Source organism: Cladophialophora immunda, assembly GCF_000835495.1.
Source record: "Cladophialophora immunda strain CBS 83496 unplaced genomic scaffold supercont1.2, whole genome shotgun sequence".
NCBI classification, from domain to species: Eukaryota; Fungi; Ascomycota; class Eurotiomycetes; order Chaetothyriales; family Herpotrichiellaceae; genus Cladophialophora; species Cladophialophora immunda.
In genome coordinates this window covers 1,197,702-1,223,736 of record NW_015622542.1, presented here as the reverse complement: position 1 = coordinate 1,223,736, position 26,035 = coordinate 1,197,702, and the positions used below count along the sequence as shown (strand labels likewise).

General features: G+C 54.7%; 9 protein-coding genes across 10 annotated transcripts; 4 read left to right on the top strand and 5 right to left on the bottom strand.

The window, feature by feature from the left end:
• Positions 1-538: 538 nt before the first annotated feature.
• On the top strand, positions 539-2,377 carry PV07_02772 (the record flags this gene model as incomplete). 2 transcript variants are annotated; one of them, XM_016389405.1, is made up of 4 exons in its annotated part: positions 539-615; positions 665-731; positions 887-1,178; positions 1,328-2,377. In XM_016389405.1, exons 3-4 carry the CDS (start codon positions 1,109-1,111, stop codon positions 2,311-2,313), a joined length of 1,056 nt encoding a protein of 351 aa, XP_016251307.1. In that variant the 5' UTR covers positions 539-615; positions 665-731; positions 887-1,108. The 2 variants fall into 2 exon arrangements, with proteins under 2 accessions (XP_016251307.1, XP_016251306.1); XM_016389404.1 differs by having other exon boundaries at positions 665-1,178; positions 1,328-2,313.
• Positions 2,378-2,624: 247 nt separating this feature from the next.
• PV07_02771 (uncharacterized protein) lies at positions 2,625-4,087 on the bottom strand. Its single transcript, XM_016389403.1, has 2 exons — positions 3,334-4,087; positions 2,625-3,228 (listed from the first exon to the last, which is right to left on the bottom strand). Exons 1-2 carry the CDS (start codon positions 3,938-3,940, stop codon positions 2,942-2,944), a joined length of 894 nt encoding a protein of 297 aa, XP_016251305.1. The 5' UTR covers positions 3,941-4,087; the 3' UTR covers positions 2,625-2,941.
• Positions 4,088-4,243: 156 nt separating this feature from the next.
• On the bottom strand, positions 4,244-7,526 carry PV07_02770 (uncharacterized protein). The gene is made up of 5 exons (XM_016389402.1): positions 7,279-7,526; positions 7,203-7,217; positions 6,836-6,988; positions 5,955-6,559; positions 4,244-5,903 (listed from the first exon to the last, which is right to left on the bottom strand). Exons 1-5 carry the CDS (start codon positions 7,322-7,324, stop codon positions 4,704-4,706), a joined length of 2,019 nt encoding a protein of 672 aa, XP_016251304.1. The 5' UTR covers positions 7,325-7,526; the 3' UTR covers positions 4,244-4,703.
• A 196-nt stretch (positions 7,527-7,722) lies between these two features.
• On the bottom strand, positions 7,723-11,128 carry PV07_02769 (uncharacterized protein). Its single transcript, XM_016389401.1, has one exon. It carries the CDS (start codon positions 10,874-10,876, stop codon positions 8,123-8,125), a length of 2,754 nt encoding a protein of 917 aa, XP_016251303.1. The 5' UTR covers positions 10,877-11,128; the 3' UTR covers positions 7,723-8,122.
• Positions 11,127-12,528, bottom strand: PV07_02768 (uncharacterized protein). Its single transcript, XM_016389400.1, has one exon. The coding sequence runs from the start codon at positions 12,342-12,344 to the stop codon at positions 11,820-11,822; it is 525 nt and encodes a 174-aa protein (XP_016251302.1). The 5' UTR covers positions 12,345-12,528; the 3' UTR covers positions 11,127-11,819.
• A 162-nt stretch (positions 12,529-12,690) lies between these two features.
• PV07_02767 (uncharacterized protein) lies at positions 12,691-14,616 on the top strand. The gene is made up of 2 exons (XM_016389399.1): positions 12,691-12,770; positions 12,837-14,616. Exon 2 carries the CDS (start codon positions 12,903-12,905, stop codon positions 13,602-13,604), a length of 702 nt encoding a protein of 233 aa, XP_016251301.1. The 5' UTR covers positions 12,691-12,770; positions 12,837-12,902; the 3' UTR covers positions 13,605-14,616.
• Positions 14,617-14,929: 313 nt separating this feature from the next.
• PV07_02766 (uncharacterized protein) lies at positions 14,930-18,925 on the top strand. The gene is made up of 2 exons (XM_016389398.1): positions 14,930-17,989; positions 18,048-18,925. Exons 1-2 carry the CDS (start codon positions 15,458-15,460, stop codon positions 18,399-18,401), a joined length of 2,886 nt encoding a protein of 961 aa, XP_016251300.1. The 5' UTR covers positions 14,930-15,457; the 3' UTR covers positions 18,402-18,925.
• A 1,886-nt stretch (positions 18,926-20,811) lies between these two features.
• PV07_02765 (uncharacterized protein) lies at positions 20,812-22,931 on the top strand. The gene has a single exon (XM_016389397.1). It carries the CDS (start codon positions 20,908-20,910, stop codon positions 22,060-22,062), a length of 1,155 nt encoding a protein of 384 aa, XP_016251299.1. The 5' UTR covers positions 20,812-20,907; the 3' UTR covers positions 22,063-22,931.
• On the bottom strand, positions 22,778-25,350 carry PV07_02764 (uncharacterized protein). Its single transcript, XM_016389396.1, has 2 exons — positions 24,286-25,350; positions 22,778-24,156 (listed from the first exon to the last, which is right to left on the bottom strand). Exons 1-2 carry the CDS (start codon positions 24,673-24,675, stop codon positions 23,749-23,751), a joined length of 798 nt encoding a protein of 265 aa, XP_016251298.1. The 5' UTR covers positions 24,676-25,350; the 3' UTR covers positions 22,778-23,748.
• Between the last annotated feature and the right edge of the window lie 685 nt (positions 25,351-26,035).

Genomic DNA, 26,035 nt, shown 5'->3' with positions numbered 1-26,035 from the left:
AGGCGAATGCACTGGCCAGATGGTGGTATGCCATCGACATAGATCGAGCGAGGCTGCAGATGTAAGGGGTAACGATAGACCTGCGCATTCGTCGACCGACCCAGACCAGGGTAGTGAAGATCTTCTGACCATCCTCAGGGCAAAGCTATGGCGCCTGCAGAACGTTTAGGCATTGGAATCTACATACGTGCGTCCAGTGAGCGGCTCTGGTCCTGTACCAGCCTGCTTGCAGCTCTGCAGTCAAGCGGGAGAAGAGGCCGCAAGGGTTTCAGGGACGAGGAAGAAGCCACAGCGGGATAAGCCACAAAGAACCACCCTATCTGTTGTACTTCATACCTACAACAAATATCGTTGGGTCTCGATAAGCATTTCTCAAGCTACCAGCTACAGTACGTCATTTCTTCTAAGCACCGCTGGCCCAGTCGGATGCTTAGGGTTGCATCTGCCACCATTTGGGTTCTTAGATCACCCCGCAATATTAGCAGGGAAAAAAAAGAGGCGAAAGAGGAAAAAAAGAGAGAGAGAGAGAGAGAAGCATCTCAATAAGCCACGCACGCTAAGCGGAGAATCCGCACGGTCATATGTACTAGGTATCTACCTAAGGTACACCCCAAGGTAATCGCCTTCGTGTCCCTGACTCCTGTGTGGCTAATACTGCTCGGAGGTCACCGATCGATCCATCTCAAGGGAGATAAGTACCTACCTACTCGCTACCTACCTACAATACATAGGTCAGACACCATATTTTCTGTACATTACCTTTTTTTTTCCCACTGCGATCAATTTTTTTTGGTCCCTCGCCTATTCTTCGTCGCATCCTGAGATTTTCATTGTACTGGGGGATTCTCCCTGTGTGGTAGACTGCTTATCTCTTTTCGGCCCTCAGTCTCGACCCTGTGCGCTGAGCGAGTGTGTTTGCCGTGAGGTTCGACTGGACCACTTTAGTGCCCAGGCCCGGTTAGAGGAGGTCACTTGGACAGCGTTGTGTCGTTGGATTGAAGCCGAGGAAAGCGCGGGCTGTGAATGAAGGAATAGGAAGAAACCAAAAAGGCTCAAGCAAGAGAGGAGAGGGATTTATTTTATTTGAACCACCCCCGGAAACAGCAAAATGTGTCAAGGACATATGCACGAGTTCCTCAAGGCTCTGCCCAAGTGCGAGCACCACATGCATCTCGAAGGTGAGTCGGTCAGAATGAATCTTCCAACAAGAAAACCGCAGCCCTTTTTCAAAGTGGCACTACACCCCTACCCGTCCATCGAACCCCCTTCTCGTCCAAACTTGTTGAAACTAGCGAGCTAACTGATGGCTTCTTCCCCCGGGGAAAAGGCTCGCTCGAGCCCTCGCTCCTCTTCGACCTGGCCGCGCGGAACAACATCTCGCTCCCGTCACCGGCGGAAGATCCGTCGTTCGAATCGATCGACACGCTGCTGGCCCGGTACCAGCGCTTCACGTCGCTGGACGACTTCCTGCACTACTACTTCATCGGCATGTCGGTGCTGGTGACGCCGGCGGACTTTGAGGCCCTGGCGTACGAGTACTTCCGCCGCGCGCACCGGGACGGGGTGGTGCACGCCGAGGTCTTCTTCGACCCGCAGGCGCACACGTCGCGGGGCGTGGCGTACGCGGCGATCGTGGACGGCTTCGCGGCGGCGCAGCGGCGCGCGCGCGCGGACTTCGCCATCACGTCGGAGCTGATCGTGTGCGTGCTCCGCCACCTGCCGGTCGAGGACGGGGCGCGCATGTACCGCGACGCGATCCCGCACCTGGAGTCGGGCGTGGTGCGCGGGCTGGGCCTGTCGTCGACCGAGAAGGGCAACCCGCCGCACCTGTACCGCGACATCTACGCCGACGCCGCGGCGCGCGGGTTCCGCCGCACCGCCCACGCCGGCGAGGAGGCCGGCGTCGACTACATGGCCTCGGCGCTGCACCACCTCGACGTCATGCGCGTCGACCACGGCATCAAGCTGCCCGAGGACGCGGCCGTCATGGCCCTCTTCGCCCAGCGCGGCATCATGGTCACCATGTGCCCGCTGTCCAACGTCGAGCTGCGCTGCGTCCCCACCGTCGCCGCCCTGCCCATCCGCACCTACCTGGACAACGGCGTCCGGTTCAGCATCAACAGCGACGACCCGGCCTATTTCGGCGGCTACGTCCTCGACAACCACTGCGCCGTGCAGGACGCCTTTGGGCTGGACAAGAAGGAGTGGGAGCGCATCGCCGGCCACGCCATCGACGGCAGCTGGTGCAGCGACGAGAGGAAGGCCGAGCTGCGGAAACACCTCGAGGATGTCATGGTGAGGTTTCAGGACTAGAGCGAGCCTCCGAGTGAGGTCCGGCGCTCTCGGATCAAACATGTGCTCCAGATCTCGTTTATTCCCCCCCCCCCCCCCCTCCTTAAAATGGATACGAACAGAGAACAAGAAAATGAAATGACAAAAGGGAATGCAATGAAAACCAAGGGAAACCCAGAGGAAAGGAAAGGTCCCCCTTCCGGAGGTGCTGTATATGGATGGGTCTTAGAGTCTCGATCTGGGTGGCTCGCGCACCCTTCCCGACGAAGGGAGCACGCAAGGAGGTCAGCTGAGGTGATCGGCGGGACGCGGTGAGAAGCGAGGAGCAGCAAGGGAGACGTGTGCGGGCGGGAAAAAGGACGATATCCAACTGGGAATAGATCACTGCGAACGGTAGAGAAACAGTCGCATGCATTGTGTCTGACAAGAGCGTAGGGAGTGTGGAGAGATCAATCTGCCAGCGAGCTGGTTGGGGGGGAATATGGAGTCCCGGGCATTGTTTTCTTCTTTTTCATAGCTCTATACTGTCCAGGGCCGTGGGTGCTCCCTTTGCACATCATCGAGGCGTAATTCTCATCTCCTTCGACAATTCCGGCGCGCAAGAATCCCCTTTTTTTCTCACTGGAAAGACATGGTTTATATTTTGGACTTACTTCTGCACATATTTGTCGCCAATGCCCCTCTGGACCGCCGGCCTCGCAGCAATCCGGTCAATCCACTTGAGCAGGTGCGGGAAGGGCTTCATCTCGTCCGCGGTGAACCCGCTTCTCTCCCACCCCTTCACCCAAGGCCATGTCTTGATGTCCGCGACGGTGTATTTGCCCTTGCCGGGTCCGGCCAGGTAGTCGCGCGGTTCGCCCGTGAACTGGCCCGAGAGGCGGATCTCCAGGACGCCGTAGACGCGGAGGGTTTCGTTCTTGTAGCGATTGATGGCGTCTTTCCGGTGTTGGCACGCACACAGTCAGTATGTATATGGACGACACAACCGCAAAGGGCAATCCCGCGAGGAGAGGAGGGGCCGCAGGACAAGGGCACACTTACAGGGAATCTTCTCGGGGGCCGCCCGCGAAAAATGGTTCACTTGGCCCTGGTACGGGGCACCTCCGCCGTGCCAGAAGAACATCCACTGCAACACCACGTTCCTCTCCAACTCGTCCTTGAAGCCGAATTTGTCCTCTTTGTCGGCAAACTTCAACAGATACAGCAGCTGGGCACTCGTCTCGATGATGGGGAAGGGAGGGGATTGTCCGTTGTCGACGAGCACGGGGATGCGTCCGTTGGGGTTCAGCCGGAGGAACCACTCTTTCTTCTGCTCATTGGTCATGATGTTGATGAGCGTCGTGGTCCACGTGGTCCCATACGCGTCCGCGAGTTCTTCGAGCATGATCTGCGTGGCCTGGCCGTTGGGGGTGTTTTGGGTGATGAGGTGCAGGCCCTTGGCCTGGGACACCTCGGCAGGGGTATCGGCGATGTAGAGATTGTTGGCCATTTTGGACAGGATCCGCAAGGGCCTTGCTTGGAGCAACGAGGTAGGGTAGGTAGAGGAGGGATTGGTTGATGCGCGAACGGAGATGGCTGTTGGTCGGGAGCTGGGGGGAGCTGGTTTCGTGAACAGAGAACGACAGGATCCAAGGGAGGTCCTCAGCATGGAAAGAAAGGAAAGGAAAAAGTAATCAAGCGGAACGGGAGACCTTGACTCCAGCTATTTAATGAGCGGATGGCGCAATGCGCCTGTGTCGACGTCTGTTTCGTCTCACGGTCAATTAGTAATGTGTCGCGGGCACGTCAATCGAGGCGGGGCCCAGACAGAGGGGCGTATAGAAGAAGCATTGCAGTTTGCACCGTTTGATGACGGCATCGTCGCGTCAATAGTGGGTGACCCAGTGGTGGCCCTCGCTAGTCCCAGAACTCGGTAGGTGAGTACTCGCTAGTGGGTGACTTGTGCCCCACGCCCTCATTCTTGCTGCTGGTGCTCTGTAATTAGGGAAGTTCAGGCTTGCCAGAACGGGCTCCATACTTGGTGAGCTATCATCCCTTTTCTCCCATGAATACGCCGGGGCTTCCTGCGGTCGGAGCTCCTATCTACGACAGTCTCAGTTTCTCAACTCTCAACTCGTCCAGGCGTATTCTGCTGCAAGTCAGACAGACATCAGCGCTGCTGATGCAAGCGCTCGACTCGCACGCGTCGAGAGGATGCGATAAGATATGGGTCTTTCCTCGCATGTTCCTCAATTAAAACCCCGATCATTCAGACATGTCCATGTCCGTTGCGTGTGTGATACCCTCGTCCATACCGTAATTTCCCATGTGGTCCTTGTTCTGGCAAGAACGGTTCCCCCAACCAAAAGTGCTCGCATGTGGCCTAAGAAGACAACCAGATAACACCGGGTATAAAAAGCCATCCAAATCCATCAGATCCATCCCCATTCCCTTTTCAGTTGCATAGCAGTTTTGCCGGTGGGCCAGCCGTGTTCGCCCCTCAGCCTGTCCAAGATACCCATCAGCGCGCGTTGTTCAAGGGGATCCGAAAAGTACTCTCCGCAAACAACAACCGCCATGTACGCCTGAACCATCGCAGGCTGAGAGGAAGCATTTGATGCTGCTGTCCCACCCAGAGACATTGCAGTCCCGCAGAGTTGAATCACTATATCATGCACTTCATCCGCAATCCTCTTCTGAGCTGCTGTTACCCCGGGCCCGATTCGTGGGATGTTTGGGTTGTACACGGTCAATAAAATCCTAGCCAGGTCCAGAGCCAATAATCCGGTAGCGTGTACCTCCGCCATGTACCATATGTGCGGAAGACATTCCCCCTTGGAGCGGTCAGGCACCTGATAATGGATAGGCGCAAACGACAACGGCTTGAATTGGTCCCATTGTATCTCAAAGTTTCGAAGCTCATTCCATTGTTCGATCTGCGTCTTGCCCGTGCCGCCATCACCACCAAAGCAAAATTGTAGAACTTTGGCACAGTGGTAGAGATGTCGGTCGGACCAGATGAAGTCCTCCGCTTCGTCAAAACCTTGCAGGATGGTCCATGTTTCTAGAGGTAACCGGACAGGCCTTTGCCTCAGAAAGGCAATTGTCAACTCTTGACGCAGGGCAACTCGAAACGAAGCATGTTGAAAGCTTTTCAAGTAAGCGAGGGCGTTTTCAAACAAGCCGACAGCAGATCCCGGTCTAAGATACTCAGGATGTTTGTCGTCGTTCATCATGTAAGCATAAGGATTCGCTTGAGCGTTGGCAAATAGTTGAAAGGTATGAATGAGGGTCTTGCTGTCTTCGTTCGTAAGTGACGGATCAATCTCTTCATAATAGCGCAAAATGACCGCGGCAGCAAGTAGATCCTCATCTCGTACATGCTCTGGGTCGCTGGACAGTTTGATGAGGTACGCAATACACGCATTGTGATATTTGACAGCAGTGTCCTCGGTCAATTTGGGAAGGAGAATGTTCTGATACTGGATCACACCGTCAGCCGTCTTAAACCGAGGGAGCGAAGCAAGGTGCCTTGCTGCCAGGGTAAAAATGGCATTCAGTAGCGGAGGATTTCGCCTGGCACGTTGGGGAACGGCCAGTGTGAAGTGTCTGGCTGGGTCTCCCACGTCAAACTCCCTCAGTCAGCTCTGCGACAGACAACCAGGTTGGAGCACATGACCTACCCATGGCGCGAGGTTTTCAATGTAGTATCGCATCAAGCAAGCACATTGTGTGGTGGTATATTGGTTCGGCCAGTAGAACTCTTCTTTCCAGATGGCAGGAGATAGCAATGGGTCTTCTGGGATGGTAGCCGCCGCTGAATCTGCCAGGCGACGGTACTCCGCCTCGACTACTTTGGGGACTTGATGTTGTTCGGGCATATACGGAAAGCCGTCCGCGCTGGTAGAGCTAAAGACTTTGGGAAAGTCGTAGATGCGATATTGAGACCGAATGGGGTCGTAGGCAGCGTTGGGCAATCGGTTGGGGTGGGTCTGATATTCTGGCGAGATCGCGTCTGCAGTTCTTCTCCGTTTTATGGGAGAATGCACCAAGACTGATTCATTGTTTGCGTTGAAGGGCGATAAGAAAGGAGGCAGATCGGTAGAGGGGGCGCTGCGAACTGTTGGGGACAGCTCGGCCTCGACTGATGACTCGAGGCGCTTGGGTGGCCCAGCGGCATTTTCCTGTCTCTCGTCTTGGGCATTTGCTTTGGTACTAGTCACCACGATGTCGTCCTGGGAGTAGTAGTTTTCCAACTCTGGGCCTTGGTCGACGAATTGGAACTTTGCTGTCAAAAGGCATCGTCAGCGCACGAGTTGATAGGTCCAACCGTCGGTAGGTGTCCGGCCCTGAGCGGGATAAATGGGGACACAGCATCAGTAGCTGCTGCCAACGTGGCTCTGGAGCAGTGTGACATGAACGGGTGGGTGATGGTATTGTGGGCGGCAGGACATGACAGCAGTAGAAGTGACGGTCATCAAGTTGGCCTTTGATAAGGCCCCTCCTTCCACTGCGCCGCTTCTGAGGCGAGGAAAACTCTGCGGCACCGGTTACACAGACTTACCATTCTTGGTCTGCTCGAGCCATGTTTGATCTTTGGAAAAGGAGGCATCGTATCTTGCGCTGGAGCCGACCCGAAACTTGAGCTTGCCGTTTCCGCGCCGACACCTCTCCCCGGAACGTTCACATTGTTTGCATTTCGGAAAATTGTTGTCGCCTGGGGGATGTCAGCTTGGTTCCATGCGGTGATACCGTCCAACAAAGGAGGGAGCGGGCTGAGGATGTTTGGTGGCGGTGAGAAAAGGTGGTTCTTGTGGCACGTCGGGGGGAGCCTTCGTGCAGGACAGACATGTGCAGGATGGAGAAGAAGCAGGAGAACAAGGCGCTGCGAGATGTGAAGGCATAGGCGAGCTGTCAGTAGCGGAACTTACATTTGAGATGGCGGTCTTGGGGACAGCCATCAGTCAACACGCCAGCCTGCGTCTCGGGAAAAGAATGGGGACATACCACGACATTCCTGACATGGATCCTCGATCTTATTCGGTGATGGCATAGAGACCTGGCGGAATCACCCCCGTAGGACAGAAGAACGCGGACAAGGACTGTTAGGAAGCCATCGTAATAAGATGGAAAAAGTATAAGTGAGGAAAAGGGAAACGCGACGGGGAAGTTTGCCTCTATTTTGCAGTCAGGGCAATTGAGGTCAGCGCGGGGGAGCGAGAGCAACGGACATGCATGGCTATATTAACTAATTCGTTGGAACAAGAGTTGAGAGTTGAGAGTCTGGAGCCCAGTCGGTGCCGATGAAAAATCTTCGTGATCACACAAGCATGGCCACCGACCCCGCCATCTGTCAGGCGCGTGCGAAGGGCGGGAAACAGGGCGCGAAGTCGATGGGTTCGAAAGGGTTGAAATGCTGCCCAAAGGCCAAAGCCCAAGAAGTGAGAGTCCCAGCAGCCACGGAAATCCTACGCCGCTCCCTCCTCGTCCGCTTGGCTCAGCTTCTGCTTCTGCCCAAGCGAATGATGAAGTGAAGCGTTGCTACCAGAGTCCAGGAGTCGAGAAGTCCAGAAATCCAGGGATCCAAGTTCTGTCCCTACATGGCTATAGATTTTGGGTGCCAATATAATAATCCCACATCGTCCTCTTCTTGTCTTTTTCGCTCAACAACTGACAAACAGAATTGTATATGAAAATGCAGACGCTGCATAATCCAAAAGGGAAAGATTGCAAGTACAACAAAAGGAAAGGGGTGTCTCTCTTCGCTCCCGGCTCCAGGTCCTTGCTCTCGCTTCTGCACACAGCCCGTCCCCAAGTCTACCATGTCCGCACGGAGCTCGAAGGGAAGATCCTAGAACTCATAGACTGGTGCCTTGAACAGCACGTTGACCGCAGACTGCGAGACTCCTCCTGCAGCAGCAGATCCAGGCTCTTTCCCACTGTTCGCACCACCTCCCGACGCACCAGATGTCGGTCCCTTCCCTCTGACCTCGACCGCCACGAAAGCCGCAAACCTGATCCGGCCGTCGTTCGCTCCAGGTTGGGGGGCCAGTTGGGCCGGATCAACTGCCATACTGTTCCGGACATGTCCACGTTGGTCGTCGCCTTCGTTTCCCGCAGAGGCATTCCCTTCGGAGCGGCTCTCACCGCGCGCCGAGATGGAGGGCTTTTTGTTGACGAATCCTCCCAGGAAACTGGATTTCTTCGAATGCTTCTCGCTGGAGCCCTTAATGGTCGCCTGGCTGCTGGTGCTCGTCCCGCTTTCGTTTCGTCCCTGTTGGCCTCCAGCGCCCGGTGGCTGGGCTGCTTGCGATGCAGCTTTGCCGGCAGCTTCACGAATTTCCGCCTCTACGTCACGGTCTCGCGGTCCGTCGTCTGTGCTAGCCGTGCTCATCTGATCGCCCTCCTCCTGTGCTCGTGCCTGCTCTTGCGCCTTCGCTTGAGCTGCTTGTTGTTGGAGTACGCGTTCGTCTGGGCCAGGGTTGGTTAAAGCAACGATTTGCGGTTCGATTTTCATGTATGTCTCATTCAAAGGGGTGCCCGGCATGAAATACTCGATACAGATCTCGCGCGACTCCAGCGGAATATTGGACGCAATGCCGATGGCTTGCCCCACAATCATGCCAACCCCCTCGACAAGCCCGGGTGGCGGAGGATCCGTCAGGTTTGCTTTCAGTGATTCGGTGAGCTGATGAGTATAATGCTTGTTCATCGTCTCGGTGTAGTGTTCCGCTTGTGGCGAATTGAGCACATCCTGTAGACCTTCAATGGTTGTGAGTCGCCAGGTCGTGATTTTGGTCGTCAAATCGTCCCGCTGCTCATCAGTCAAGAGACTGCCAGCATGCCCTCCACGACGCAAGTTATGTTCGATGTGTTTTAATTGTGCAGACAATGATGGTTCAATACCTGGGTGAAACGTGTGCTGAAAGATACTTTCGTATAGCCATCGAGTAATACAAGCTCGTCCGATGGCGGTCATTTCTTTCGTGCCGACAGTGTGGGCATCCTGGTTGCAGACATGTCGCAGCCACGGTGGAATGGCCCGCCAGTTCTTGCGAATGTTGAAGGAAAGGTTGTTGATCGCCTGGCTCAAGCGTTCAAATCTCGCCGTATATTGAGCATCATCTAGCGATGTTTTGGACATGGAAAGACGCTGGTTCGCCACAGTATTCTGCAGCTGCGTTACTTGAGCCTCCCGCTCAAAGTAGTATCGTTTGACCTTGGAATATTTCGCCTGTAACTCCTCGTGACGCTGCAGAAGTTGGTTATAGTCTAATTGGCTAATGTCTTCGCGGCTTCTCGGCGGAGGTGTACTTCTACCTTGCTCAGAAGCTGCTTGTTGAGACATTCTCACCCTTGGATCGGCTTGACTTTGGTTTTGATATTGATTCTGATCCTCGGACCGAGCTTCTCGCTGGGATAACTGTTGGCGAATGCTCCCGTTGGGTGGGTCGCCTCTTGCCATGGCAGTCTGAAGTGGCTGTTGGGTTTGAGACGCTGACTGTGAGGAATAACGATTGGTTGCAGCCGTGGAGGGACGAGAGTCTTGAGCAACGAGGGGGTGGGCTGGGGTGTTGATGGGAGAAGGAGGCCCGAGAGATGCTTGTGACGGTGGTCTAAGGTGTTGATATGGGTCAGACTCTACGTTGTTGGGACGAGCTTGCTGAGGCTGATACGGCAGGTAATGTTCCGAGGTACTGGCGGACTCGCTTTGGTGATATGCGTGGTATTGCTCGTGTTGCGGACTGAAGTGCGGAGCGTCTTCAGCGTAGTCGACGGACTGATGGGTTAATTGGCTTTGTGGAGAGTCAAACTGGCCTTGACCTCTCTGGTATTGCTCGTATTGAGCTTGATCCGCAGCCTGATCTGTGGGCGCGGTCGATGCGTCTGTTGGTGGTGCAGGAGGGTAATATGTCGAATGTCTGGACGGATGCTGAGACTGTGGCGAGGTCTGGGTTGAATATGAGTCGCGGGATGGGTGGTCAGGAGGGTGCGACTTCCTCAAAAGATGTACCGAGCTTGATCGTCCAAGTGGTTTGCGCTCAGGAGGGCCGTTTTCTTTCTCCTTCTCTCTGTGTTTGTCTTCGTCCTTGCTCTTGTCTTTGATCAGGCTTGTGATGAAACTGCGCTTCGATCGCTTGTGCTCTTTATCCTCAATGGTCCGAACCTGCCTCGACTGGCCAAATGTTGTCTGTCCCGGAACGGGAGCAGGGCCTTCGGGGATGAAGGCGTGTTGCTGGGACAGCGGAGGCACAATGTTCACTTGCGGCCTTTGGCTTCCTCCATACACGTCCGGGATGGATGAACTGCGACCACTTTGAGTGCGTCCCAAGTGGGGAGGGGCCGCTGGAGGCTGAGGTTGTGGCAGGGAATCTGAGGCTTGCCCCTGATAATGAAGATCGGTCAATGGATGCTGTTGTGAAGGCTGTTGGGGATAGAGTTGGTGCTGCTGCTGCTGCTGCTGGGGGTCGAAGTAGGGTTGTTGACGTCCCAGATGCTGAGGCTGGGGGTGTTGCGGTTGCTGCTGATGGGGATGTGGATCAGGGTGTGTCTGAGGGTCTTCTATGGAGGCCTGCGACTTGTTGGTCTTGAAAAGCCGCTGCATTGAAACCGCATCCGCCGCGAGGGGATCGAAAGATGCTACGGCGTATTCTCAGACTGCGTGATATGGAAACAAGCCAAAGGGCAAACAAAGCGTCAGCTGCGGTGCTCGACGCAAGTAATGGAGGCGGGCTGACCCTTTGATTATGGGAGGGATGGAAGACAAGACGCCTACCAAGCCCGAGGGGACCTGCGCCGCACCCAATAGTCAAGACATGCAGCCGTTCAGCCTCTCCGCGTCCCGGATTGGAATCTGCTTAATGACATCCATCCGCCCAATTGATGGTCGAGGGCCTGTTCTAGCTGCTTAACTAGTTTTGCCTGCCTTCGAAGCTGCGCAGCTTTCACTGGCGTTTGTCTCATGACCAGCCCAGGTCAACCCAAGCTTCTAGTACGGAGTGACTGCAATTGTGTCAAAGTGCCACCCGCTTGTCAGCCGCTTCAGCCCTATCCCAGAATCTGTTGTGGGGGAACCACTTTGAAGTTTCCAGATATAGCACAACACCTGCCAACGGCCACCGCACCCGTTTGCGAGCGATCGTCGAGGGACTTCAAAATCCACCGTCAAATTGCGCCCGCTGGCAATTCACTCCGCCAGCCCTCGCAAGACTAAGTCCTGACTATCACTTCCTCGACTTTGCTAGATGCATAAGCTCGATGGGGGCTGAAATCCATCTTCCCGAGGATGCCACCACACAGTGCAGGACACCGGAGATGGCACCCTTCCACCCTGTGCTGGGCTAGCACCAGCCCTGCCACTTGAGAAACAAAATTGTCTTTCTCCTTCAATCATGAAACGATATTCCTTCAACCGCTCAATTCCTTCCGCATTCATCGTGCGGACGACGGCACTGTAAAAGTGCATTGTATGGAGGTGGTGTTGCCTCGTGTCTCTCATGGCTGCGACGGGCGATTACTTGGTAGCAACAATTCTTGGGGGTCGAAAATCACTCAGCCTCTTCTTCGAAACTGGGAAGGATCACATCGAATCCGGGATCCTCGTCTATCTCGACGTCTGGAGTACCGCCCTCGTGATCTTCGTCTTCCACTTGTGGTTCTTTCTGCTTCACCTTTAGTCGATATGCTACCCAGGCCCCATCACCAAGACCAGCCCCAAGCGGGTTCAGATTGAGGACCGAGTGTTTTCCGCCGACTTTCTTTTTGGTGCCCTTGGGACCGGTGACCTCTTGCTCTTTGATATCCATGGGAACCCAGCCTTTACTCGGGTCCTTCTTGTCCGCTAGCACGCCGAATTCCAACTCTTCTGGGTCTTCCGGGAGAGGTGCGCTGGAGTCTGGCAGCGTTTTGAGGTTCCGTGATTCAAGGGCTGCAAGCAAGAGAGCTTTGATCTCGGGGAACGGCCTGGTTGGTAAAACAGATAGCGCGGTCGTGGATTTGTGGCACTTGAAGAGTAGAGTGATCATGTCTGGTGTAGGCAATTCTGCCAGATCCTCCTGGGAGACGGGCGTCATTTCGGGGCTGCGATTCTTCCTCGCGTGCAGTGACCAATTTGAATGGCGCGGGCTTCAAACCCTAAGCTGAATAGGAAGGCGAGAATGCAGAGCAGCTCAGCACTTTGATCGAGCCGTCAGCTGTGAGGACAGAAGAATCAGCAAGACTTGTTGGCATTGATGGACTTCAATTGCAAAAATTTCGGGGGGTGAAGCGCGACTGACGCGCCGCAGGCAGAGAACATCGGAAGCGAATGCGGGGTGGGCTCTTAACTGACAAGGCTGTGACTTGTCTGACGGCATCTTTTATTTTCCGGTTTGTGATCAGCTCGCCAGTCCCACCCAAGAGCTGCGCTAGCCCACACGTCCCCTTTCAAAGCTTTGTTCGTGAGGTGCAAACCCAGCCGACCCCATCATTTGCAGTGCGTCGCACCTTGATTGTAAAGAGTACGGCCAGCATGTTGGAGGCATTGAAATCGAAATCGAGGGTAGATTGGGGTTGACTTCTATTAGACCGAACGCTCAGAGCAGAAATTCGAGATTGCAGCCGTCCGCAGCTTCAGAGGGCTTGAGTACAGCATGTGGCCATTCAAGTCCCCCCGGAACGACGACGAAGACGATCTCCAAGTTCCCTCTCAGGGAGAACCTACATTAGCCAGTGCACTGCTGAATTCAGAATCCCTGATGGAAGCAAAGGAGGAAAATGCATTGGTCAGATTTACGGGATGGCCAAACGAACGACTGTCGATCCCATTGATCCTGCGCGCTCCTACCTTAATGTTGGCATCCTTTGCTTGCGGCTTCAGTCTAGGAGCATCTCAGGGCGCTACAAAAGGCGCATATCGATATAGAGCCGAGAACGCGCACCGGCTCCCGACAACCCAAACCGGATGGTTTCTCTACCAAAAGTCCAAAAACTACCATGCGATGTTTGGTGGGATCAAGGAAGGTGTTCGGTTCGGGTCTATATGTACAGGTTGGGCAACAATGTTTATGGTCACAGAAGAGATGGTCGATCTGTCTAGAGCTCGTCTATTCGCAAGAGGGGATGACGATGTTGCGACCGGGCAAAGAGACTTTGGGAGCACAGTTATCGCTGGGATGACTCTGGCTGGCATCTACAGCTGGAAACGAGGGCTCGACCATTTCGCCGCCGCCCGAACTGCAAGAAGTGCTCTAAGACTGTCCCTGGCCTATGGTCTGGTGCAAGATCTAGCTGCATCAATTAGAGGAAATCCACCGGCATACATCTTGTGGTTGAGGAGGAAATTTTCAGGGTGAGGACGGCAGACCGGAGACTGGACCTCGACAGATTGCTATACAGGGAGGTTCGTGTGTCTTTTGTCAGAGCATGGGCCACACCCCTCCACGCCTACTCCCTTGTCAAAGACACCATTCTTCGATCACAATCTGGCAATCCCCCATCTACGAGTTCCGGTGGAAATCCTCGAGGCCTCACACGCGCATTCGATGAGGATAGCTCGCCTGTTGAAACACATTCACCGCTTCTCAGCTCTGAATCCAAACATACAGAACGTGGTTGGCTGCTAGCTTATGACGAGGGAATTACGAGGTGCCCGTACTAGTATTACCTCCGGCTCGCACACGGAAGTACGATCATGTGGCTTATGGAAGGGGAAAATTCACGTAAATCAACATCTGGAGCTACAAAGTCAATTGAACCCGAGCTTCAGGAACGCATCCACCTCGCCGGATTGGGAGGCACGAAGGCAAATCTGGAGCAACCCTTCCAATCGAAAGCAGGCAGTGACGGTGGATGCAGGGCTGAAAGATTTCCTTTTGGCAGCCACTCGCTGCATACAAGCGATGTTTCTGGACGTGTTCTAGTGCACGGTGAGGCAGTTCCCGCGGGTAAAGCCGATGGGGACGCGATGGGGGGTCGGAGCTCCCTATTTGGGGCAGCGGCGGTGGACTTCGCAGGGCTCTTCGGGTGCAGTCAGTCCCTGAGATTGCGAGCCAGAGACAGGTGCCCCTAAGGGCCCAGTATGGTTGGGTCGCTTAGGAATCTCAGCTTGATTGCTTACGACTAAGCGGTCGCAATCATCGTTTTCCCAGGCTGTTGGCAGGAATTGCGCAATTGGTTTCGGACTTTGCTGACGCATCTCGTTCTATCTCATCACCGTGTACCTGTATTGCCGTTCTACTTGTACCTACGATGCCCCGTGTTTCCGATACGGGCTGGAGGGCTCTCCGTGTGTGTGTCTCAGTGCCCGTTATACCCTCGGTGGTGTCACCAAACTTGGGATGTGGAGGAGCATTGATACGAAGCAACAATTTCGGAGTCTTCTCTCATGCAATTACACCACAGTCTAGAGAACAGGAGGAGATGGGCCAGGTTTCGGGCCTAGAGGGAGACTTTGGGCCGGCTCGTGCTAATTTCTTTTACCCAAACCAGTGCCTAAGCGGCGGCGTCCAATCCTTCCATCTCTTTTCTCGAAACATCGTCTAGTGGCCTTCTCCAAGATGGATATGCGGTTCCCCGCCACGGTAGCCACCCACAGCCCACCACCTTCGTGGATAGACGGGACCCTGGCTTGAAACTTGCGGCCTGCAGCTGCACGGCTCTGGATCGTTGCTGTGCTCGTTTCTAACGCTTGTTTCCTTTGAGACTCTCTGTGTCGGATGCGGATATTCCTTCCAGCACTTTTCCAAAGCGTCAACCGTACTTCTCAGACACCTACCTGCAAATCCCCAAGGTCATCATCGACATCGAGACTCCAAGACCCTCTATTCTATCCTTTCCCGACCCACCCACCGCATTCCCCAAGATTTGACAACCCGAAGTCGTCACAAGTCACGACTGCGAAAACCCTCACTGTGCCCTCCCTCCCACCTCCCGGTGCCGAACACCTCGTGCCATCCTAGACCCCTACGTTACTAAGCCAGCGAACTCACGCACCCTCCCAGTGGAGCCCAGCAAGAGGCCTATCTGCCAGACCGACTCTTTATCTAAGAGTTTTGACCTAGTCTCCAATTTTCTGAAGACGCAGTCATAGTCAAGAGGGGGAGTCGCACAGCATATGTGAGAAACATGGGATGAGGGGCAGTCCACCAAGAGCAGTAGTTCATTTCGCGTGGACACGCGCTCAGACTCAACAACCCTTCCAGCAAACATGCGCCGACATCATGGACGAGCACTGTCGCCCTACCATGGCCGCACCGCCGCTCCTCCTTCCGCAGAAGTCTCCTTGGTCCGCAGTTTTGACTCCAAGATCAATCCGTCAAGACCTGCCAGACAGTCCCCCTTAGCAACCTCTCAGATCCAAGGCATGCCGTTAGACTTGATCGACCGCATTCGTTCTTTTCCTCTATTCCAATCCACCTCGGACGATTTCCTCGCCGACATTGGCCTCCTCCTCAAACCCCAGCTGCACAACACCAATGACTACATCATCACCGAAGGCGAAGATGCCAAAGCGATGTACTGGCTTGTCCGGGGCGCCGTCGCGGTGACGTCTCGGGACGGTGAGAGCACCTTTGCTGAACTAAAACCCGGTGCCTTCTTTGGAGAAATTGGAATCCTCATGGAACGGCCTCGCACCGCCACGGTGGTTGCCCGAACAAGGTGTATGGTGCTGGCGCTGAAGAAGGAGGACCTGAAAAAGATACTACCGAATTATCCTGACGTGGAACAGGCTATTCGGGACGAGGCACTGGAACGACTGACACAACTGGAGAAGAAGAAGAGACAAGTATTGCTCGGCACGGAAGACGTCCCAAACCACGAAAGAAGAGGCTCTAAGAGAGCAAGGGTGACGGTTGGAGAGGACGTATACATGAGAGACAGTGACGGCAGCGTCACAAGCTCGAGCAAGCGGCGCAAATCTCCCAGCCCCGGCACGAACGAGGTGTCAACAGCAAGCGCATTAGGGCATGGCCTCGTGAACATTCGTGCGACCTTGAAGGAGCTGCCGCTGTTTGCCTCTCTACCTTCCGATATTCTCCATTTTCTCGGTCTCAGTGCCCAGCCAAGAAGCTTTGCACCCTTTACAGACATTATCAAACAAGACACCAGAGGCCGCGAGGTCTATTTCATTGTCCGTGGCGAGGTTGAAGTGTTGGATGAGAGGAATGTGTCAACTCCCAAGCCACACAAGGCCGGAGAACCCAACGGCGTGCCGGGTACACCACGGGTGAAAGCTCGGCTCAAGCCAGGACAGTACTTCGGTGAGGTGGTGAGTCTGTCGCTAGCAGACCGTCGAACGGCTACTGTGCGATCGGTAACCCAGGTTGAGTGCCTGATGATTTCCGAAAATGTGCTGGCGGATTTTTGGAATCGCTGTCCGCCGAGTGTCTTGCGACAAATTGAGGAGACCGCGAAGTACCGATTACAGCTGGCGTCAGATAACGATGTTGTCATGAACGACGCAGACGCAACGCCTGACATTCATGATCTTGAAATCCGGGACTCAAAAGAGAGGAGGCAAAAGAAAATCTTCACTGGACCCCGGGTAACGTTTACAGACACTGAGATCAGTAGTTCGACACAGCCCGCCCAGACGGAGGAACCGAACAATACCCTTGAACCTTCAGACCCCGATCCTTTCTTGAGTGAGGGCCTCGAGAAGGTCAGATCAAGATCAAGGAGAGGCTCTCTTGCTCCGCCGCCTCCAGATGAGCCAGCAAAAGATCAGAGACGCCGGTCTCCTCGATCATCACCTACTACCACAACCAACCCATCTCCCAGGAGTTCGGCATCTGGAACGCCATCTCCCACGTCCGAGTATAAAGGCAGCAGCGGCTTTCCATTTTCCGACCCCTTTTCCCCAGGAGGTCGACCCAAACCCCGACCACGCTCCAGTCGCGGCCTGAATCGGGGAAGGATCCCTGATAGACTGCTGCCGCTGATACTCGAATATCTCGACTTGCATGAGTTGATGCGTTTGCAAGGAGTTTCCCTCCATTGGCAGAATGTTCTCAGTACTGCACCTAATCTACTCCACCATCTTGACCTATCACGCTATAATCGAAAAATCACGGACGACATCCTAATCAACCGCATCTGTCCGTTTGTCGCGGAAAGACCTAGATTCATTGACATCAGCAACTGCTTTCACATCAGCGACGAAGGCTTCGCCGCTTTGGTCAACACATGCGGAGCCAATGTCCAGGGGTGGCGGATGAAGAGCGTCTGGGACGTTACTGCTCCGGCGATCCTGGAGATGGCAAACAAGGCTCGTGGACTCAAGGAAGTCGACTTGAGTAATTGCCGGAAAGTCAGCGATACATTACTAGCGAGAATAGTTGGCTGGGTGGTCACGGCACAGCCTCAAGCCCCTAGCAACCGCACCAAGATCAATTCGCACCGTCCTGTCATCAACACCAAACTTAACAACACTCCTCCGCAGCAACCTCCCCCGGGCACAGTCATCGGATGTCCAGAGCTGAGCTCCATCACTCTAAGCTACTGCAAGCACATCACTGATCGAACGATGGCCCATATCGCAACACATGCGCACAATCGTATTGTTTCAATGGACTTGACTCGCTGTACGACTATAACGGATGCTGGGTTTCAATTCTGGGGCAATGTCAAGTTTGAACGCTTGAGAAAACTGTGTTTGGCCGACTGCACATATCTCAGCGATCAGAGCATTGTGTGGCTCGTCAATGGGGCGGGTAGTGGTCTAAGACAGCTTGACCTGGTAAGTGCTGGCACCTCCAACGAATGCAGTGACCTATTTGCTAAGTGATGTCTGTTAGTCCTTCTGCTGCGCGCTCTCTGACACGGCCACCGAGGTTCTTGCCTTGGGTTGTCCGAATCTCACCCACCTGAACCTCTCCTTCTGCGGCAGCGCTGTTTCCGACCCGAGCCTACGTTCAATCGGCCTTCACTTGACTTCCCTTCGCGAACTCGCCGTTCGGGGATGTGTTCGTGTAACGGGCCTCGGAGTTCAAAGCGTCGTCGAGGGCTGCCAGAAACTCAAACTATTTGACGTGAGTCAGTGTAAGAATCTTCAGCCCTGGCTGGTAAGTGGTGGAGTTGAGCGGTGGCGGTCGATGGGCCGTGATGTAGAGTTTGTGGTGGTCAGTTCAGGAACGAAGTTGGTTCGGTGAAGATCCGGATATGCCTTGAACGCCATGTTTGGTTGCTATTTTACCGTGCAGCGAGTTCAAACTACGCCAGCGATTTATGTCTGCATATGCGTGCATGAAGATCTATTTGGGAAAAGCAAAGACTCCCCGGACAAACGATGCGAGAAACGACATGTACCGAAGGCATGAGCAATGAACTCGATACCCGCCAAGCTGCGAAGAGAGCCCAAGGATCTGACGAGCAACGATGATAAGGAGTCCCCAGAAGCGGCGTGCAGCGCGGCTTCCTTCAGTGAGGACGACATGGATCTATTCTAATCTATCTATGTGGCAATGAGGAGAGGCGAGGACAGAGACAAGGAGAAGGCGGCAGGCGAGGTTTGGTTTTCTTCTTGTTGTTGTTGTGACTACTTAGCATTTTGACGGACAGATACCCCCCTATATTTTCGAAATACTTCTTTGATATCTCCAAGATGCGAAGACAGAGAGCGAGGAAGAGAGAGAGAGAGAGAGATACCTCGTTGTCGAGGGCTATGAAATTTACCCACAAATCTGCAATCGTGAAGGTCGTTCGTTTCCCATGTAATCACCCGGTTTTCGGTTCGTCAATCTCTTGTCCTTTATTCGAGATTCCCTTCTCCTTCCCTTGTCGTAGTTGGCCGTATCAAGGATCACTACCCAGGTACCTAGGTAGGTATGAATTGATCTTTCGTGGATCGTGGACCGAGGCTGCGGCTCGACTGGGTGCGGCAACCACCATGATTGAGAAGGGAGCATTTCTTATAATACGCGGTGAAGGGTAGCGAGGCAAAAGAGAGCAGGCGTCGACAGCTGCAGAGAGGAAACCCATTCGGCACTGAAATCAGATTCGATTGGCTCATGCTGGAATTTCGGTGGAGCGAGTAACGCCTACGTAGGAGTCTGGGATGTATGGCCGAATCCAACCTTACCAGGTCCAGGCTCTGATCGAGGGACAAGAGAGAGGGCGCAAGTAGCATGTTGTGCCTTTCATCCGACTGGCCAGAGCCGAAGGTGCGCGATGATAACTGTCCACCATGTACCCTTTGCCGTTTCCCAACCACCGCATGTCACAGATTCTGCCCATGTTGACGCAGTCCGCGAAGTGCTTGTCGACCGTACTTGTTCTCGAGACCCCTACGTGTGCTTCGGCCCCTTCGTGTGCTCCGAACCCTACGTGTGCTCCGGCTCTCGAGGTGAACTTTTGGCCTCCCGCCAACCACTAGCACAGCAACGCCTGGGGCAGGCGGAGCCTTGCGATCACCAGCGAGGGCCAAATAATAGCGAATGACAACACAACAAACCCGCGCCTCTTTTCTGACAGTGGCTCCTCCGGAACATGTTGTTAGCCTTCATCATCCGAGTTTTCTGCCAGGTGCGGCGCTGGCGAAGTTCAAACTTCTGGTGGCAACCAATATTTGTCGTCCTCAACATGAGTTTGGCAAGAAGCAGACATAGATCTCGTGGGGGACGCTGGCCCGGACGGAGACAAGGACAGAGACGGCGAATTAGCCATAAATATCGGATCCCCTCGAAGGCGACCTGGTCCATCAGTTGCTTCCATGAGCCCTCGATTGAACAAAGCTACCTCTCCCTGAATCAACTATAATGCATCTTTCTGCCGAGACTCTTGTTGGCATCATCGCGGTCATTGTCGCCCTCGCACCGGTGGTGTTGGCGGCTCTGGAGGCGTACCGACAGAAGAAGGACCATATTCAGCTTCCGATGTATGAAGATCCCAGGTCTGTCGCAGGTTTATCCGAAGAGAGTAAGTACACAGCCTCTCGCCATGAAGGCGGTTTGCTAAGCGATTTCCGCATGGAGCAGCCCAATGGAGAGGATCAGTCCCATCCATTACTCGACCGGCCGCAGTGGTCCTTCATCATCCGAGATCACTTCCGTTACCCACCTCTCCATCAAGACAGATGATGCTCCATCCGACCTGGTGAATGCCAAGAGCAGCATTCCAATACCTCGGAGCAGCATGGCACGGAGAAGCTTGCACCTTCTTCAGGCTTTGTGTGTCGGAATACTTCGAGTATGCTGGGCCGATGGCATAGAGCTTTGGGTAGTTGGACCGCCACCTCAGCTGTGCAATCTGTCGAGAACCCAGGTCAAGGCTGCTCAGTGATCTTGAAATAGTCGACTTTAGGACTAGGACTGATCTGCAGTAGAGAGGTTTGAGGGAGAGTGTACCTAGGTAGGATCTTGATGTTACCTGGATACATGGACTGTCCAAGATCCTCGCCAATGCCAAACAGGCGGTCCTTAATGGGGGTTTAGAAAGTACGGAGTTGAAAAGAGTCGTGGAATTTACTCGTTACTAGCGAAACTTTCTGCTGTGTGGAGGCTCCAAGCTGTGGGGAAACTTTTGAACTCTTTAAAAACCATTAATTACTCTACTCCTCTGTACGAAGTATCCTGCGCCTCATTTCATCTGCCTATTCCATCCCTTGAGACTACTGTCACGATTTGCCTGAGTTCATGCATCTCCTTGAGAACGCTCGATATGGACTTCAAATCCTTGATGTCGGCTCAGATCGCCAGATCAAAACCACCAGTGTCAAAGTCATCTTCCTCCCCCTCCCCAACTCCCGACTCTCCCGCTTCGACAGCGGCAAATAAATACGTACGACGCGCGGACCTTGAAGCCTCGCGACAAGCCGAGTACCTCGCCGAACAGGCCAGACTCTCAGCCGAACGGGAAGAACGCCTCTCCAAGAAACGGAAACTCGAGGAGGAGGAGGCCGAGCGGAACGCGCGCAGGGAGGAAAAGCTGCGGAAACTGGCGGAGGACTCTCGAAGGAGGAGAGAGGAGGAGGAGAAGGAAGAGGAGAGGAGACGAAGAAAACGCCTCGGGCTGCCCGAAGCACCGGATCAACCAGCTCTCGAGGATGGGGGAATGGAAACGGGCGAAGCAGGCACAGGCGAAACCGGAGAGGATATCCCCGACGACGAGTTGCGAAACAAACTCCGTGAGATCAACGAACCGGTCACTCTGTTCGATGAAGACCACTCTGCGCGACTGAGGCGCTACTACACCCTCACCCGGATGGCTGTGACGGCTTCTTCACAAAAGCTGAGCAACGGCCCTATCCCGACCACACTGGAGCCCGTCGAGGAAAAGGACATGCTCCTCCCCTCGACCCTCGCTCTTCAACCGGGGACAGAAGAATACGCCTTCCTCCACCGCCAGCTCGCATCCTACTTCACCCTCTTGCTCACGGAATGGTCCCATGCGCTCGCCGAGCGGGACGCGTCGGTCAAGCAATCCTCCAGCGGGAAAGCCGCGTACAACAGCTACCTCGTGGTCCTGAAAGACCTCACCCCTCTGTTCCGGCACTTTGAGAAACAGTCGCTCGACCGGGACTTGCTCGAGCCGATCTGCAAGATCGTGCGGTCCGCCCAGAAGAGACGGTACGTCGAGGCCAACGACGAGTATCTCACCTTGTCCATCGGCAAGGCCGCCTGGCCGATCGGCGTCACCATGGTCGGCATCCACGAGCGGTCCGCGCGGGAGAAACTGCACGAGAGCTCGAGCGGCAAACAGGCGCACATCATGAGCGACGAGGTCACGCGCAAGTTCCTGCAGAGCATCAAGAGGTGCATCAGTTTCGCCCAGACGAGGTGGCCGCCGGAAGATTTGGGCCAGTTGATGGGATGAACGAACGATCACAATTGCTTGCTGGGGAAGTTTACTTGCCTTCTCTGCAGGCACGAGGGACCTCGTTCAACAACCAAAATGCCTGCCTGCATGGCTCGTAATATGCCTTGTCTCACTCCCTGGGGGCAGTCGAGATGTGCCACCACGTCATCTCCCCACCGCGATAGGTCCTATTGCCTGGAATCCAACCTCTTCCGCTGTGGCTGAGGGTCAAGGGGATGTGTGTTGTCTACACGGCCATCTTCTCCGAAGCACTCCCATGCCGTACGTAAGTGACGGGGGCGTCGATTCCACGGCCATCACGGCCTAGCCCCCGTTCGTCGCGGGCGCGGAAGTCAGCTCTATCCTTGCCATGCAAGGTCACAACAACAATCGACTACGGCTCACCACCCCTACAGACGAAGCCGCGCATGCGTGCATCCGTGCCTGCTCCAGACCCGAGCAGGAGAATCAGCTTGATACGACTATGGTTCGAGAAGGACCCGCCAGTTATGAAAAGAGACAGGGACCGGATCTCGAAATGATCGGGGCAGAAAACCTCATGGGCGTTCGTCCCTTTGCGTCCGATAGTCCCGAGACCGGGCCCAGCTATTCGCAAGTCGGTGCACATAGCTAGGTAATATACCGAGTACATTGGGGACACTCATCGCCCAATAATACATGGGAAGGAGACTGCGAAAGTCTTCCTCCTTGGAAAAGGGGGAGGGAGAATCACTTCCGAAACAGGCTTATAATCATTCTCGTGTCCTAAGAGACGCAATCAAATACTACAAAGTACTCCAAACCCCAAGTTCTGTAACAGAAGACGATAATCTCGTCGTGTCTTAAAAGAAAAAATATATCCTCAAATAGCCACCCGATTTACAGCCAAGCAAAGCCTGTATCAAAGTTTCCCCAAAAAGTCTAGAAAAGAACAGGCATGTCCCAAGGGAAAGCATTCAGTGCCAATTGGGTATCATAATCGTCAAGAAACTGGGCTCGCTAAAATCTCGACCCGCCAGAGTGGGTGGAATTCCCCCAAATGGAAACCAGAGATCTCCCCCTCCTTGCGTGCATGCTTGCTTGCTTGCGTGCTGTCAATACTTGTCACACATGACTAATTCACGAACAAACCACATGTCAGACGTTTCTCCCTTTGCTCTCCGGGGTATTCTCCGTCTCTTGTGCCGAATCCCCTTGGTTCTAGCGCGGTGTAACCACACCGCTTCGCCGTACTTGTAGGCATATGGTGCATCGCCTGGTCCCAAGTTCTTGTTGGCTTGCCCTTGTGGCACCAAGGTTGACTTCTGTCACTTCGCCTGGCAGTCGACGCGTCCAAGGTCTTTTTTCCGATCATATGATGGGCCGACTCAAGTCTGACATATACAAAGACTCACCCTCGTGACTGGGAGGGCATAACAGCCTTCTGAGGCGACACTCCTTCAGCCTGACAGGCAGATCAAGGACGGACTAGTTACACCCGTAGATAACCGACCGAGTGCGCCACAATTAGCTCTGATTGTCGGAGCTGAGTCAACGGCGACGGCGCGTCCAGGATGCGACGAAGGTTCCCGAGGTTCCAGCCTCGCGGGTTGGGTTCCCTGCAAAGGAAAGGCTTCCGGGAGGGTGTGCGGTGGACCCCGACTCACGTGCCTGAGATCGGTGGAGTACTCCGCTGGAGTCCCCAATGGTGGGAGGGAAATTCGCTCAGAAAGTGCTCCACGCCCAATCTTTGGGCACGCTGTTAGCGACTTCCGCGACCGGTTTGCCCGTACGAATGCCGTTGGAAATCATCCTTCGGTGGCCCGTCGGTCCCGCGAGAGGCGTGGGAGGGCCGCTCTCGTTGTTGCTGCCGTCGTCCTTGCTGTTCTGGCTGTTTTTGCGGCGGATGGACCTGGCCGTATCCCAGCGTTGATACTGCCGGTGGCATACCTCACATGCTCTCGAGGGGACGCCGTCCGGGTGGAATTGAGCGTACTGGTCGAGGGGGATCGTGAAGGGGGTGTGTGAGGAGCAGAAGATATGACCGCAGTGGCGACAATGGTGCTTGCGGACAAACAGACTGAATGAAGATCGACACTGTGGCGAGTCACAAGTCGGTGAAGCTTCGTCGGGCTGGAGTAGAATATGCATGTTAGCACCCATCTGTATGTCTCAATGCACGTCGTATGCTGACGCAGTCGTGCCGAGAATCGAGGTTGGCCACCGCCAAACCGACCGATAGACACTTGATGCTTGACATACCTTCCAATGTTCCCTGGTTGGCGGGCCCGTAACCTCACCCAGTTCCTCCTCCTGAACCCAATCAGGGTCAAAGGCGTCCAGGCCCAACTCATCTTGATGGTCCGGGCTCGCTGTCGGACCTTCGTCTTCCTGCAGACTGTCCAATGATCCATGCAGGCTCTTTGGCGGGGTCATAGGAGAAGGGCTGCAGAAATGTTCGGTTGGCCGCAGAGCAGCAGGAACGTAGAGAGGAGACTTGAGCGGCCGGAGCTGCTTGTACGGGTTGGGAGCATGCTGTTGAATGTAGTCGTGCATGCGAGGGGACGTGGGTGAGGTCGAACTAGCTGGGGAGGGTTGTTGGCTCATATAGTCCGGGATCGCGTATGGCTGAGTCGTGGAGTTGGTTGTCATTGGAAAAGTTGGAATCACACTGAATTCTGCGTACGTCTTGGAACAGTAGAAAGTGGGCGGGTTGTGGTTTTGGAAGTAGAGCAGAGGAGAAGAGCCCCGGAAACGCTTTGCTCAAGGACGATTAAGTATTTTAAGCGTGTGGAAGGGTTGTCCAATAGCCCCAACGGTGTCTCTGCGCCACAGAGTTGAGAAAGGAGATCGTGGTTGCGCTTAATGTCGGTATCAACAACAGACTTGGATTGCGGCTGATGACAAGACCCGTGGTGGCTCGCGGAACAGTCCAACCACGGTTTCGGTACCGAGGGTGATCTCAGAGGCGCAGGCAGAGAGACCTCTGATAGGTAATGCGTGATCTGAAAGATCGCAAGGCAACCAGATGGGCCTTTTGAATTGAGGCTGTCGAAAACGTGGGAGGTGGGGTGGGAGGTGAGTGGTGGTGGTAGACAAGAGAGAGTCGATAGTTTTGTGAAGGGTGGGATGGTCGCGGGAGGACGATAACAGGTCAAACGGAAGGGATAAGGCGCCACAGGATCTAGCTGAGAGAAGGGCGCGCCAGACCGTTCTTTGTCTAGAAAGCAACGAAGTTCTATCAAGTGTCAAGCAGTAACACGGTGAGGGAATATCTGGGGGAGTGCATCCAACAAGTACTCGGGAGTATGGGGAGCAGAGGGCAACAAGCATTTTGCCCGCGGAAGGCTACGTGAAGAAAGTCTGGTCGCGAGACCAGAAACCCTGATGGTCTGGGAACCCATGTCATGCCGCAGTGATGGGCATTGGCTGGGCGAAAGGCTCAGGGGACCAAGAGGCCCCAAGCTGATAAGGATGCCCGATCATCCAATCACGGGCGCAGCTTTTTAAACAAAGGATGGCCACTTGGAAAATGCGCGGCTGTCAGACCGAGCAATGCCTCTCTGCCCGCCGCTGCGAGTTCAACCGCGGCATGTCCGCAGGCATAGCGGCATGGTGGCATGGTGGCATGGTGGGCGGTGGCCTAGGCCCTGGATGCCCACCTACGAAATGTACAGGCACAGGCAGCCTCTGCGCCTCTGCGACTCTGCGGGCATCCTGAGCTCTGGCTCTGTCTCTGTGTGTGCGACGGCCTGAGCGACTTCTTGGAGCAGTCAGAGGTATTCGACACCGCCTACGCACACCCAGCTCTCTCTTGCCTCCGGCACCCAGCGGCCTCCACGTCAGACCAAGATACTTATTTTGGGGACCGTGCTCCATTGAACGTCCCAACCAACCATGGGGCGCCTGGATTAACTTTGATCTCTCTTGCCACCAAGGCCCCTTCGTGTGTCAAGTCCAAGACCACGACAAGCGCCGCATCGGGTTGGTTGAGAAGCACTCCAAACCGGGT